The sequence below is a fragment of the Chiloscyllium plagiosum genome, unplaced genomic scaffold (genome assembly GCF_037043375.1).
Source record: "Chiloscyllium plagiosum isolate Xiang-an unplaced genomic scaffold, Cpla_swu_hap1 HiC_scaffold_18, whole genome shotgun sequence".
NCBI lineage: Eukaryota > Metazoa > Chordata > Chondrichthyes > Orectolobiformes > Hemiscylliidae > Chiloscyllium > Chiloscyllium plagiosum.
Window position 1 is genome coordinate 42477827 of NW_028270156.1, and position 16127 is coordinate 42493953.

The 16127-nt window shown below is 42.4% G+C and overlaps 1 protein-coding gene across 5 annotated transcripts in view; it reads right to left on the reverse strand.

The window, feature by feature from the left end:
* dennd2b (DENN domain containing 2B) overlaps window positions 1-16127 on the reverse strand; it is a 465023-nt gene that overhangs the window by 151531 nt on the left and 297365 nt on the right. For all 5 annotated transcript variants that reach the window (XM_087996551.1, XM_087996548.1, XM_087996550.1 and 2 more), the window contains one exon: window positions 13214-13368. In XM_087996551.1, coding sequence (XP_087852677.1) covers window positions 13214-13368 — 155 coding nt within the window. The remainder of the gene's footprint in view (window positions 1-13213; window positions 13369-16127) is intronic.

A 16127-nucleotide genomic window follows, 5' to 3' on the forward strand; every position in this document is an offset into this window, starting at 1 on the left:
CATTGCTCCTTTACTTTCAGACAGCTTCTTAATCATCTTCAGGTTCTCTATTGGATTTTATTATTGCATTCAGCAATCTTCTCTGATGAATTCTCAGGAGATCATTAGGTCAGTTGGCTAAATAACTAGAGTTCAGTGCAAAATAAAATCAATAGCATAGGTTCAATCCCTGTACCATTGTTCATGATAGTACCCCTGTAGTTCACAGAGGTCTTCTACCAAACCTTATCCCACACCTGCAGAGTGCTAATCCTCCACCTACACACAAGCAATTATTTCTCTCCCTAATGGTGACAGATGTCTATGGTCTTTTTGTGAACTAAGGCTCCTTACAATGCATTATATGAGGAGTTCTGTCAAAGGGTTTCTGCAAGCTGAGATACACCACTTCATAAGGCGCTTGGCCTCAATTACATTCCACAGTGCAGCAGGATAATACCCACAAAAACAAAATAGTGCACTATGGCATGTTTAGTGATTTTAGTGGCATCATGCAGCATTTAACCATCAGAAAATGACATATTTCATTGTCAGGATTCTGAAGATGACTCAGTATAATTGAATCTTGGAGAATTAATGCACTACTTTGACAGATTGGAAGTAGCCTGAATCTATTGTATTTGAACTGCATGTTCATATATCAATTAGAAAATCATGTTATATATTTGGTACTGTTTTTGCTATTTGTTTAGCATCAGTATTTGAAGGGTTTTATCTCCTTTTGGGGTGGAAACCGAAGGTGGTTGGAAGGCCAGCAGTAAACCGAGGAGTGAATTCCTTTTTTGAATTTTACTGCAAAGCCAATTTCATGCAGTGAAAGTTCTGTGGTGCCAGAAACCACATTTGGTTTTATTCAAACTTACTTGGATAACTGAGAAATGTTACAGTCCTGGTTCAAATTTATATCACAGCTTTGCCATGTTTCTTGACCTCTTTCCAGCTGACCTAAATATTTCTTTCTTTGGTTAGAGAAAGACTTTCCCTGCTTTATTTTCTTCCTCATTCCCTTCACCTATCATTTTCTACAAACATATTTGAATTCTGCTCAGCTATGACATGCAGGAAAGTACTTTGTTGTGAACTTAAAAAGTAGGATAATTTGTTTAATCTATTTTTGCGTAACGTACGAACGAAATGATCACACTAGAGCAAGTGCTTTGTTAATTGAAGGAGTTGCACTTAAGCCTGTGGTTAATCCAGGTGCATTCCTAAAACTGCAGGGGGAGGGTACGTAGCATTGGTTTAGAAACTCCACAGACTGAGGTTAGCGACGGTTGAATATCATCCATATTCACAAATAAAGGTCTTGAACTGGGAAAATCAGCCTGCTTTTTCAATTTGTGAATGGCACTTAAGAGATCCAAACAAAAACTTCCTCCTAATTTATAAAAATGTCTTCTATGGACGACACTGATTACATTTGCTTTATGGATATTTTACTGCACTCATTAGGTTCGCTGCAAGGGAGAAAAACTTGCTTCTGAGGTCTCTGCCTTCTAAAATGATTCACCAAGAATTATAAACCCCTTAATACTCAGCGGAAAATGGAGAAACAAATTTGTAATGAGATCAGAGTTATCTGGAAGAATAATAGGGTGGTTGTGGTTATGGTAGGGGATTATAACTTTCCAAACGTAGACTGGGACTGCCATAATATTAAGGGTTTAGATGGAGAGGAATTTTTAAGAGTGTACAAGACAATTTTCTGATTCAGTATGTGGATGTACCTACTAGAGAAGGTGCAAAACATGACTTACTCTTGGGAAATAAGGCAGGGCAGGTGACTGAGGTGTCAGTGGGGGAGCACTTTGGGGCCAGCGACCATAATTCTATTAGTTTCAAAATAGTGATGGAAAAGGATAGACCAGATCTAAAAGGTAAATCTCTAAATTAGAGGAAGGCTAATTTTGACGGCATTAGGCAAAAACTTTCAACAGCTGACCAGGGACAGACGGTCACAGGTAAAGGGATGGCTAGAAAATGGGAAGCCTTCAGAAATGAGATAATGAGAGTCCAGAGAAAGTATATTCCTGTCAGGGTGAAAGGAAAGGCTGGTAGGTGTAGGGAATGCTGGATGACTAAAGAAATTGAGGGTTTGGTTAAGAAAAAGAAGGAAGCATATGTAGAGTATGGACAGGATAGATTGAGTGAATCCTTAGAAGAGGATAAAGGCAGTAGGAGTATACTTGAGAGAAATCAGAAGGGCAAAAAGATGACATGAGATAGCTTAGGCAAATAGACTTAAGGAGAATCCAAAGGGTTTTTACAAATACATTAAGGACAAAGGGGTAACTAGGGAGAGATTACGGCCCCTCAAAGATCAGCAAGGCGGCTTTTGTGTGGAGCTGCAGGAGATGGGGGAGATACTAAACAAGTATTTTGCCTCAGTGTTTACTGGGGGAAAGGATATGGAAGATATAGATAGGGAAATAGATAGTGACATCTTGAAAAATATCTATATTACAGAGAAGGAAATGCCGGATGGCGTGAAACACATAGAAGTAGATAAATCCCCAGGACCTGATCAGATGTACCCTAGAACTCTGTGGGAAGCTAGGGAAGTGATTGCTGGGTCCCTTGCAGAGATATTTGTATCATTGATAGTCACAGGTCAGGTGCCGGAAGACTGGAGGTTGGCTAACGTGGTGCCACTGTTTAAGAAGGATGGTAAGGACAAGCCAGGAAACTATAGACTGATGAGCCTGACATCTGTTTTGGGCAAGTTGTTGGAGGGAATCCTGAGAGACAGAATGTACATGTATTTGGAAAGGCAAGGACTGATTAGGGATAGTCAACATGGCTTTGTGCGTGGGAAATCATGTCTCACAAACTTGATTGAGTTTTTTTGAAGAAGTAACAAAGAGGATTGATGAGGGCAAAGCGGTAGATGTAATCTATATGGACTTCAGCAAGACGTTCGACAAGGTTCCCCATGGGAGACTGGTAAGCAAGATTAGATCTGATGCAAGGGTAAAAACAAGGGCTGCAGATGCTGGAAACCAGAGTCTAGATTAGAGTAGTGCTGGAAAGGCACAGCAGTTCATGCAGCATCCGAGGAACAGGAAAATCGATGTTTCATTCCTGATGAAGGGCTTTTGCCCAAAACATCGATTTTACTGCTCCTCGGATGCTGCCTGAACTGCTGTGCTTTTCCAACACCACTCTAACCTAGATCTGATGTAATACAGGGAGAACTAGTCATTTGGATACAAACTGGCACAAAGGTAGAAGACAGAGGGTGGTGGTGGAGGGTTGTTTTTCAGACTGGAGGCCTGTGACCAGTGAAATTCCACAAGGATCGGTGCTGGGTCCTCTCCTTTTTGTCATTTACATAAATGATTTGGATGTGAGCATGATAGGTACAGTTAGTAAGTTTGCAGATGAGATCAAAATTGGAGGTGTAGTGGACAGCAAAGAAGGCTACCTCGGAGTACAATGGGATCTTGATCAGATAGGCCAATGGGCTGAGGATTGGCAGATGGAGTTTAATTTAGATAAATGTAAAGTGCTGCATTTTGGGAAAGCAAATTTTAGCAGGACTTATACACTTAATGGAAAGGTCCTGGGGAGTGTTGCTGAACAAAGAGACCTTGGAGAGCACGTTCATAGTTCCTTGAAAGTGGAGTCGCAGGTAAATAGGATAGTGAAGACGACATTTAGTATGCTTTCCTTTATTGGTCAGAGCATTGAGAACAGGAGTTGTGAGATCATGTTGCAGCTGTACAGGACATTGGTTAGGCCACTATTGGAATATTGCATGCAATTCTGGGTCTCCCTCATATTGGAAAGATGTTGTGAAACTTGAAAGGGTTCAGAAAAGATTTTAAAGGATGTTGCCAGGGTTGGTGGATTTGAGCTATAGGGAGAGGTTGAATAGGCTGGCGCTGTTTTCTCTGGAGCATCGGAGGCTGAGGGGTGACCTTATAGAGGTTTATAAAATCATGAGGGTCATGGATAGCATAAATAAACAAAGTCTTTTCCCGGGAAGTCCAGAACTAGAGGGGAGAGGTTTAGGTTGAGAGGGGAAAAATATAAAAGAGATCTAAGGGGCAACCTTTTCACACAGAGGGTGGTATGTGTATGGAATGAGCTGCCAGAGGAAGTGGTGGAGGCTGGTACAATGCAATATTTAAAAAGGCATCTGGATGGGTCTATGAATAGGAAGGGTTTGGGGGGATATAGGCCGGGTGTTGGCAGGTGGGACTAGATTGGATTGGGATATCTGATCGGCATAGACGGGTTGGACTGAAGGGTCCGTTTCTGTTCTATATATCTCTATGACTCTAAGTAGGCAAAGGGTTTCCATTTCTTTTCATCTCTTTTTTATAAAGCCCTTTACTGCCTAAAATGCCTAATTGCAAATATAAATGGGAAAGAAGTGAGTGCTGTGGAGGTTGGGCTTTCACACCAGTGACAAGTGAAAACCTATGTTTAAACTATTGCTGCGATAGAGAATTTAAAATCTACGTGGAATTAGCAACACTGTAATAGCATGCAATTACAGTCTTTAAGGATGAGATGGGAAATTGAGGCTTTGCAAATAAGATCTTTGCCAAATGCAGGATATCATTCAGGAAGTACTTTTCAATCCACAGTAATAATGGGTATGAGAATATTAAAATAATGCAAAGATAACTTCATCCATTTGGAAAACATAAAACTAGTTGAATAATGATGATAACCATTTCTATGTGAATATTAAAAAAAAGTGTTCTGAAAAGTCATCATAGTAGATATATTTTTTGCACTGTACTGTTAGAAACTTGGCCTCCTATCAATATTAATAATTAGGTTTATTTTATCTAAAGTCAACATGCAGGATTTTCTGGGTGACAAGAGAGACAGCCCTGTTACAGACAGCAGCATATCCATGATCCCTTTAAAGGGGTGGGCTGCCGGTTAAGTGGCTACAACCGGGCATACCCACCTATTAAAGACAATGGAAGGTCCCAAGAGCTGCCAGCCCAGTCTGATAGCTATCAGAACATCAGTGCCACCTAGAACAGTGATTATAATTCTGCCAGTGTATTGTGGGTAAAAGAAAAAAAAAGTCTCCAAAAATACAGGCCTGGCTGCTGGCAGGGAGGCCCTTTGCTGGAAATTGTTGGAGCCTCAGAAGTTACCTTCCATGAGTGCAGCACCCTCTTTGTTTCATGAAACACTCTCTCCTGGACTGTCCCTTCCATTTAGGGGGCAGTCTTCTCTCCTGGCTGGTGGGAGAGATTGGGGCCGGATTCACTGTTAACAAAATGCTGATGATATTGTTTAAATGGTCCTTTAATTAATTAAACAGCCTGCACATCACTTTAGGGCAGGCAACTTACCCACTTCAGATTATATTGTTAGCAAAATGCCCTGACAGTGGGCAACAGGAACCTGAACCAACAGAGCTCCATGATTTTTATTGCTGTCAACCTCCTCCCCTCTATTTCTTGGGTGCCTGTAAAATTCCAGGTTACCCTCCAAATCACTTACCGGGTCACTGTCAGCTTAGTTTAACATTAATTCTGATGTCCCAACTGTAATTCTTGCAACAAAACAAATCTCTGTGTAAATGTATTCATTATTGTTGATCCAGTGCCTGTCGCTGATTTCAGAGAAGGCTGAGTTCGAGTCAACTGCAGAGTACATACCTCCTATACCCAACAGCATTTTGAACTTACCGTTCCCCGCTCTGGATTTGAGGCATCCAGGAGCAGGGGAAATTTCTGGCAGACTGATCGGCAAATCAGATTAAAGAATCCTCAAAAGGGAGGAAAGCCAACAGCAAAATGGAGAGAACTTTTTAAGTACGAGCAGCAGTGGAGGTAGGACAAACTCGAAAGACTGCAGATAAGGTAAGGCAGTTTTTATTAAAATTACTTACCGGTAGCGGGCAGCGGTGTTTTTCTCTTTCACAGAAGGAGCGGGAGCAGCGGAGGAAGTGACGGGGACCAGAGGGGTAGCCGGGAAGGTAAGCAGTGAGTATAAATACTCATCCTTCGACGCCAACGGCCATTTTAAGTGCGAGCAGCAGCGGAGAAGGAGCGGGAGCAGCGGAGGAAGTGACATGGACCGGAGGGGCAGCCGGGAAGGAAAGCAGTGACCATATATATCAGCAAGGCGGCTAAACCCGAGACTCTACTACTGTAGTGTCTCCCACCCGCCCATCTCTTCTAACCTAGTTAATAAGTAGGAAGAACATAGAACACAGAAGAATACAGCGCAGTACAGGCCCTTTAGCCCTCGATGTTGCGCCGATCCAAGCCCACCTAACCTACACTAGCCCACTATCCTCCATATGCCTATCCAATGCCCGCATAAATGCCCATAAAGAGGGAGAGTCCAGCACTGCTACTGGCAGGGCATTCCATGAAGAGCGGGAGTAATATATCTGGGTTGTGGCTGAACCCAAGACACTACATGGGTTGTGTCTCCCACCTCCCCCCCCCCTCCCCCCCTCCATCTCCTCTACCCAAAAATAGGACTCTGGTTTGTTAAGGTAAGGATTTTCAATTTCTTTATCGGTGAATGGTTAAAAATTTACTTTTTATGGTTTATCTATTAATTGGTTTTTAGAAAAAGACTATAGCAGAGACGTATCAGAAAGTATTTTAACTCAAACCTATACAAAGTAATCAAGTAATTAACTAAGCAGAGATGGCTGGGCAGGTGATGTGCTGTAGCTGTATGATGTGGGAGCTGGCTGATCCCATTGTGAACGGCAGTGACCACATCTGCAGCAAGTGTTGGTTGCTGGAAGAACTCCGGATCAGAGTTGATGATCTAGAATCTGAGCTTCAAACACTGCGGCACATCCGGGAGGGGGAAGAGTTACCTCGACGCTTTGTTTCAGGAGGCAGTCACACCTGGGAGATTATGTAATTCACATTCAGTTCGTGATCAGGGACATCAGAGTGTGACTGTAAGTGAGGCAGGTAGGGGGAAACTGAGTTCAGGAGTGCAGGAGCCTCAGCCCTTGACCTTGTCCAACAAGTATGAGATTCTTGCTCCCTATACAGATGAGGAAAAGGGCTCTGGACAGGATGAGCCAGCTGACCACGGCACCATGGTGCAGAAGGCCATTCAAGAGGGGAGAGCAAAAAGACAAGTAGTTGTTATAGGGGATTCTATAATTAGGGCGACAGTATCCTATGCAAGCTGGATCGGGAGTGTCACATGGTGTGTTGCCTGCCCAGTGCCAGGGTGCGGGACATCTCCGACCGGCTTGAAAGGACATTGGAGCGGGAGGGGGAAGGATCCAGTTGTTGTGGTCCACGATGGGACTAACAACATAGGCAAAGCTAGGGTGGAGGACCTGTTTGGGGATTATCAAGCACGAGGAAGGAAATTGAAGTATAGGTCCTCAAGGGTCATAATCTCCGGATTACTGCCCAAGCCACGTGCCAATTGGCATAGGGATTAGAAAATTAGGGAAGTAAACACGTGGCTAAGGGATTGGTGTGGGAAAGAGGGATTCCATTTCATGGGGCATTGGCATCAGTTTTGGAACCGGGGGGATCTGTACTGTTGGGACGGTCACCACCTGAACCGATCTGGTACCAATGTTCTTGCGAAGAGGATAAATAGGGTGGTCAGTAGGACTTTAAACTTCTGAGTTGGGGGGGGGGGGGGCGGCGGGAAAGGGAAAGTGAAAGCGACAGGGAGTATGGAGTTAAATGGAAAGATAAGCAGGAGGATAGCATGTATGCAGGTGGATTTAACATTGAGGCAGATTAGGAATGCAGCAAAAAGGAAGGATAACTTAGGACATCTTATGACTTCCAATATCTCTAATGATAAGAATGTTAGCATTAAGACACTTTACCTGAATGCTCGTAGCATTCATAACAATGTAGATGAACTAACGGCACAGATCATCGTGAATGATTATGATGTGGTAGGCATCACAGAGATATGGTTGCAGGGGGTTCAGGACTGGCAGTAAAACATTCAAGGATTTACAACTTATTGAAAAGACAGGGAGGTGGGCAGAGGGGGAGGGGTGGCCTTGTTAGTTAAGAACAAAATTAAATCTAAGGCACTGAATGACATAGGGTCGGATGATGTGGAGTCTGTGTGGGTGGAATTGAGGAACCACAAAGGCATAAAAACCATAATGGGAGTTATGTACAGACCTCCTAATAGTGGTCAGGACCAGAGGCGCAACACGTACCAGGAAATAGAAAAGGCATGTCAGAAAGGCAAGGTCACAGTGATCATGGGGGACTTCAATATGCAGGTGGACTGGGTAAATAATGTTGCCAGTGGATCCAAAGAAAGCAAATTCTTGGAATGCTTACAGGATGGCTTTTTAGAACAGCTTGTCATGGAGCCCACAAGGGAGCAGGCTATTTTGGACCTAGTGCTATGTAATGAACCAGACTTTATAAAATATCTTAAAGTAAGGGAACACTTAGGAAGCAGCAATCATAATATTGTATAGTTCAGTCTGCAGTTTAAAAGAGAGACGGCAAAATCGGATGTAATGGTGTTTCAGTTAAACAAAGGTAATTATGAGGACATGAGAGAGGAACTGACGAAAACAGACTGGAAGCAGAGCCTAACATGGAAGACAGTAGAGCAAAAATGGCAGGAGTTTGTGTGTACAATTGAGGACACAGTACAGAGGTTCATCCCCAAGAAAAGAAAGATTATCCAAGGAGGGATTAGACAGCCATGGCTGACAAAGGAAGTCAGGAAATGTATCAAAGAAAAAGAGAGATCCTATAAAGTGGCCAAGAGCACTGGGAAATCAGAAGATTGGGAAGGCTACAAAAACAAACAGAGGATAACAGAGAGAAATATGGAAGGAGAGGATCAAATATGAAGGTAGGCTAGCCAGTAATATTAGAATTAATAGTAAAAGTTTCTTTCAACACATAAGAAACAAACGACATGCAAAAGTAGACATTGGGCCACTTCAAACTGATGCTGGAAGGCTAGTGATGGGAGATAAGGAAATAGCAGGAGAACTTAATAAGTACTTTGCGTCAGTCTTCACAGTGGAAGACATGAGTAATATCCAAACAATTAAAGGGAGTCAGGGGGCTGAGTTGAGTATGGTTGCCATTACAAAAGAGATAGTGCTAGAAAAGCTAAAAAGGTCTTAAAATTGACAAATCTCCTGGCCCCGATAGGCTACATCCTAGAGTTCTGAGGAAATAGAGGAGGCGTTGGTTGAGATCTTTCAAAAGTCACTGGAGTCAGGGAAAGTCCCGAATAATTGGGAGACCGCTGTTGTAACCCCATTGTTCAAGAAAGGATCAAGACAAAAGATGGAAAATTATAGGCCAATTAGCCTAACCTCGGTTGTTGATAAAATTCTAGAAGCCATCATTAAGGATGAGGTTTCTAAATTCTTGGAAGAGCAGGGTCGGATTAGAACAAGTCAACATGGATTTAGTAAGGGGAGGTCATGCCTGACAAACCTGTTGGAATTCTTTGAAGAAGTGACAAGTAGGTTAGACCAGGGACACCCAGTAGATGTGGTCTATCTAGACTTCCAAAAGGCCTTTGATAAGGTGCCACAAGGGAGGCTGCCGAGTAAGGTGAGGGCCCATGGTGTTCGAGGTGAGCTACTGGCATGGATTGAGGATTGGCTGTCTGACAGAAGGCAGAGAGTTGGGATAAGAGGTTATTTTTCGGAATGGCAGCCAGTGACAAGCAGTTTCTCACAGGGTTCAGTGTTGGGGCTGCAGCTGTTCACGCCATATATTAACGATCTGGATGAAGTGACTGGGGCATTCTAACGAAGTTTGCTGATGATACGAAGATAGGTGTACAGGCAGGTAGTAATGAGGAAGTGGGGAGGCTGCAGAAGGATCTACATAGTTTGGGAGAGTGGTCCAGGAAATGGCTGATGAAGTTCAATGTGAGCAAATGGGAGGTCTTGCACTTTGGAAAAAAGAATACAAGCATGGACTACTTTCTAAATGGTGAGAAAATTCATAAAGCCAAAGTACAGAGGGATCTGGGAGTGCTAGTCGAGGATTCTCTAAAGGTAAACATGCAGGTTAAATCCATGATTAAGAAAGCAAATGCAATGTTGTCATTTATCTCAAGAGGATTGGAAAAAAAAGCAGCGATGTGCTACTGAGACTTTATAAAGCTCTGGTTAGGCCCCATTTGGAGTACTGTGTCCAGTTTTGGGCCCCACACCTCAGGAGGGACATACTGGCACTGGAGCGTGTCCACGGAGATTCACACGGATGATCCCTGGAATGGTAGGTCTAACATACGAGGAACGGCTGAGGATCCTGGGATTGTACTCATTGGAGTTTAGAAGGTTAAGGGGAGATCTAATAGAAACTTGCAAGATAATACATGGCTTGGAAAGGGTGGACGCTAAGAAATTGTTTCCGTTAGGCGGGGAGAATAGGACCCGTAGACACAGCCTTAAAATTAGAGGGGGTCAATTCAGAACAGAAATGTGGAGGCATTTCTTCAGCGAGAGAGTGGTGGACCTATGGAATTCATTGCCGCGGAGTGCAGTGGAGACCAGGACGCTAAATGTCTTCAAGGCAGAAATTGATAAATTCTTGATGTCACAAGGAATTAAGGGCTACGGGGAGAATGCGGGTAAGTGGAGTTGAAATGCCCATCAGCCATGATTAAATGGCGGAGTGGACTCGATGGGCCGAATGGCCTTAGTTCCACCCCTATGTCTTATGGTCTTATGGTCTAACTTAAATCTCATATAGATCATCATACAGGAAACAAAATAGATGTTGGGACATACACATGTCCCATGTTAACATACACATGTTAAGAAGAAAAATGTGAATATGAGAACACAACTCTGGACAACTGAACAGTACAGGCCTTTTGGCCCTTGATGTAGTGCCAAACCTTTTATCCTATTCTAAGATCAGACTATCCTACATATTCTTCATTTTACTATCTTCCACGTGCCCATCCAAGAGTTGCTTAAATGTCCCTCTTATACCTGACCCTACCATCACTGCTGACAGTGCATTCCATGGACCCATTACTCTGTGTAAAGAACTGACCTCTGATATCTCCCCGAAACCTTCCTCCAATCACTTTAAAATTATGCCCCCTTGTGATAGCCATTTCCTCCTGGGAGAAAGTCTCTGACTATTCACCCTATCCATACCTCTCATCATTTTGTACACCCCTAACAAGTCACCTCTCATCTTTCTTTGCTTCAATGAGAAATGCCCTAGCTCTCGCAACCTCTCTTCATAAGACACACCCTCCAGTCCAGACAGCATCCTGGTAAATCTCCTCTGCACCCTCTCTAAAGCTACCACATCCTTCTTGCAAATGAAGCAACCAGAACTGAACACAATATTAAGAGTGTCGTCTAACCAGGGCTCTATAAAGCTGCAGCACAACCTTGCAGCTCTTAAACACAATCCCCCTGCTAATGAAAGCCAACACACCATTCAGCTTCTTAACAACCCTATCCAACTGGGGTGGCAACGTTTCGGGATCTATGGATATGGACCTTAAGATCCCTCTGTACCTCCACAATGCCAAGAGTCCTGCTTTTAACCCTGTCTTCTGCAATCAAATTCAACCTTCCAAAGTGAATCACTTGATATTTTTCTAAGTTGAACTCCATCCGCACTTCTCAGCCCAGCTCTGCATCCTATCAATGTTCCATTGCAACCTACAACAACCCTCCACAATATCCACAACTCCACCAACCTTCATGTCATTGACAAACTTACTAACTCATCCTTCCACTTCCTCATCCAAGTCATTTCTGAAAATCACAAAGACCAAAGGTCCCAGAACAGATCTCTGCAGAACATCACTCATCACCGAGCTCCAGGGTGAATATTTTCCATCGACTATCACCCTCTGTCTCTCATGGGCCAGCCAGTTCTGTATCCAGACAGCCAAATTCCCCTGTATCCCATGCCTCCTTACTTTCTAAGAGCCTACCATGAGGAACCTAACCAAACGCCTTGTTAAAATCCATGTACACCACCATCCACTGTTCTACCTTCAATGTGTTTTGTCACATCCTCAAAGAATTCAATAAGGCTTGTGAACCATGACCTGCCCCTCACAAAGCCATGCTGACTACCTTTAATCAAACTATGGCTTTTCAAGTATTCATAAATCCTTTCTCTCAGAATCCTCTCCAATAATTTATCCACCACAGACGTAAGACGTAAGGTCTGTAATTCACAGGATGATTCCTAGTCCCTTTCCTGAACAAGGGAATAACATTTGTCATATATATCAACAAAAGCTGCGAATTTTATTGCGTTCTTCCAAGACAATGTGACTCCATAATTTAAAGATTAGACTTTCAGAGCCAGAATAGTTGATCAGCAGTAATGATGACTTAGAACAACAATAAAATCATGTTTATTTGGAAAAAAAGCAAAACTTCATTTTTTCATTGGTTCATACATTATGCTGTTTGCATCTGAGTAGACTACAATAGCGCAGCCTGCGGAGAAACACATTATAACTGACACCAACCTCAGAACTTCTGGGTTTGACTATGCATGGTAGGATATAATTATCGCTTTGAGTACCAGCCCCAATTTCTCAAGAAGGATGTGCAGGTATTGGAGGGGATCCACAGAAGCTTTACAAGAATGACCCTGGGAATGAAGGGCCAGTCATATGAGGAGTGATTATGGACTCTCGAATTGTACTCGATGGAGTCTAGAAGAATGCAGGGGAATCTGATCAAAACCTCAGAATACTGAAAGATCTGGATAGAGTGGACATAGAGATGTTTCCGCGAGTAGAAGAGGGTAGGAGCTGAGGGCACAGCCTCAGAGTGAAGGGATGGCCCTTTAGAACCGAGAGAAGGAAGAATTTCTTTAGCCAGAGGGTGGTGAATGTGGAGATCTCATTCCTGCAGAAAGTTGTGGAGGCCAAGTCATTGAGTCTATTTAAGACAGATGGATAAGTTCTTGATTAATAAGGGAATCAATAGTAAAAGGGTGAAGGGCAGGAGATTGGGATTGAGAAACGTATCAGCCAAGATCAAATGGTGAAACACACTAGGTAGGCTGGATGTCCTAATTCTGCTCCTACATCTTATGGTCTACACAGTAGGACCAGTGAAGTTAGCAGCCTGTTGCAAATTCCAAGCTTCTGTCACTAACTAAAGAATCAAAGAAAATACACAATAAACTGCAGCTCGTTTAAAAAAAAAATTTGAAAATGACAAACATGACTACTTTTTGAGGTATAAACATGAATATGCTCCTCACTATATAGTTTCGCTAACTCTTACCTATGATGTCTTCATAGGCATTCTCTTCTGCTAAAGTGCTTTTTGAACTGAATCTGCTGTGAACCTCCAGAGGAGAGGTGGATGTACCATTTTCAGTAGGAGAGGGAGAGTGGGATGACTGAAGACTTACAGCATCTTCAAATTCAAAGGATTTCCTGAAAACCAAAACAGAAAAAAAGTCAGTTTTTCAATCAAGCTAACAGATTTGTAATTAGATATCTTTTGAAAATGTGCAGCTCTTAGATTAATTTATTCAAACTAAAATGTGAATCTTCATGTCAAACGAACAGATCTCTTCCATCGTTTACTTTCTAATTGAATACCTGTTAGGTTATTATAGTTTAACGATTTCTCTCCACTAATCATTTATTCTGCAAACATCAATACAAAAGACTGCCAAAAGCTGAATGACTTGTTTAAAAAAAAAATTGAAAACATAAAATTGGTCTGAGAGAGAAAGATCTGGGATATAAAAGGATGGTTCTATAATATAACCAGAGTAAGGTCCGCATTCATGAGAAATATTGGTTAGAAAATCAAGATAAATTTTCATCTGTACCATTGCGAAAGTGGCTCATTGCCTACTGAGGATATGAGATCACAGTATCAATTCGAATTGTAGTGAAACATCAATGGAACAGGATTTCTCATCATTTATATTACAGTTGTGCCCAACATCCATTACTTCCAGTGCAAAAGTGCATTTGTGTGTTCGAGAGTTTGATAGAATGAACAAGTGAGTGATTTAGACAGAGTAATTTAGAGAGAGAGACAGATCGCGAGTGAGTGGAATGAGTAAGTGAATGAGTGAGGAAGGGACGGACATACAGACAGAGGGAGGGAGTTGTCACAGGCCTTATCCAATAATGCTAACTTCAGGCCATTTCTCTAGTACGAGTAAGTATCAGAAAAGAGAAATTAAGCTCTGAAGTGTCAGCTTCCTGGATACTAACAGTTCCCCTCGAGTTCCAGAATGACATCCACATTTCACACACACCTCTGACACAAAATGTGCATTTTGTGTGCATGACATTATCTTGGTAAACTGTTGCAGACATGCATTTGTGTTCATTGACAATATATTAGTGTTGCCATTTTGATGTTCTCAACTGCAGCCAATGTTGTCTCAACTTGCATAGCTAAACTCATGTCAGTTTATGGACCCACATCCTATCACTAGCACTACTTAAGTATGAGGCTCAGGAGTGAATAGGGTTGAGAAACATATCAGCCATGATTGAATGGCAGACTTGATAGACTGAATGGCCTGATTCTGCTCCTACATCTTAAGAGTTTAAAAAGATAATCAACTAGTTAAAAGTAATTGCTACATTTCTACAAATTTCTGGTGTTTTCCATAACTGTTTCAAACTGTAAATGCCTGAAGTTGCTGTGAAAAGTACTTAAGTACTTTTTACTGACTGCAAAGTTCTGCACAAGCCAGTTGCTCCCAGTCATAGTTGCAGTTTAGGAATTAAGCATAACTAGGAGAATAACCAGAGCTTACACAGAGCAGGACAAGCTGCTAGAAGGTAGAGGAGAAGGGAAAGAAAAAACGCAAGAATAGTTTGAAATGTCTGCACATTATTAAGGAGGTATCTAATGAAATCTGACAACTGCAGCCACATTGCCAGTGGCTTTGAAGGCAAGTGTAGCCATGGTTGTTTATGCATTTGGCTGCTACTAGGATTATCCTGGAGATATTCGCAACAATTCACAGTTTCTCCTGTTGCACGGATGAGGTTACTGCAGCTCTCTACATAAAGAAAGCTAACTTCATTTCTTTGGGAAGGTCAGTTCTCTGGCAGCACTTGTACATTTGGTAGAATCTGATTGTACCATGATGGTCCCTAAGATAGCAAATACTGGACTCTGCATCATGGTTGAGTCCACATATATACTGATGGAGATGGTTATCATTTCCACCTTGGAAGAGAATGGGTTCTAGGCACTACACAAGACTTGGTGCTAAGTTGATACTGGAATCCTCCATGCCTCTTGACTATCAATACAAGGTTTTTGACAAGCTTCACAACATATCAAACATTTTGCTATGTACACCCATCAGCTTATTTCTACAGCCTAACCTACAGAAATGTTCATCCAAAGCAGACCTCAGGAATTATCTGTTCAGGAACTGGCATCTGTGTTGCCCTTGCCTTTTTCCCTGGCTGCTACATATCCATACCCTGTGTTTCAGGACATGTAGATCCCAGCTCAATCCTATCATCCAAGATGTGTCAGTATCTAGGCTGGTGGTGTGGGTGAAAGATTGCATTGGTCATCATCAGCTTCTTGGCTTTCCTCCTTGCCTGGCCTGGCTCCACTCTTTGGGTAAGAAAGGAAAACTAAGGCTGCGGTGAGGGGGAGAGGAAAATTAAGACAGCTTTTAAATCAGGAGAGATTTAGGGATTAAAAAGAAGTGAAATGTGAAAGAATTAGGTATGAAGAGTGCCATCTTCAACTGGCACAACTATTTTGCTGACCAGTCTCAGCCAAGTGTTTCCAATAAAGGTGGCACTATTTCCTCTATGTAGAATAGAACATTCTTGCCCTCCAGTTATGTCATGCTGTCTCATGGTAGTGCACCTCCTCCCACAAAGAAGGGGGAAATGTGTCAGTGGGTGTCATAAGGCTGGCATTATGTGCAAGATGTGAGACATAGATTGAATTATTGCAGTGAACTGTTCTTGCAATTGCACCAAGTAGATGAGGTTAAGGTGCAGCATACGATGTTAAATAGGACTTGTGATTGATAGAGGTTGTTGGTGAGTGTTGGGAGTGTGAATTAATCAATGGCAGAGGCTGGTGGTACCTGGGTAGGATATAGCACTCATTGACCTTGAGAACACCTGTCAGGTTATTAAAATGCTTGTGATACTGTTTCCAGATCTCTGGGACAGCATTCCTGACA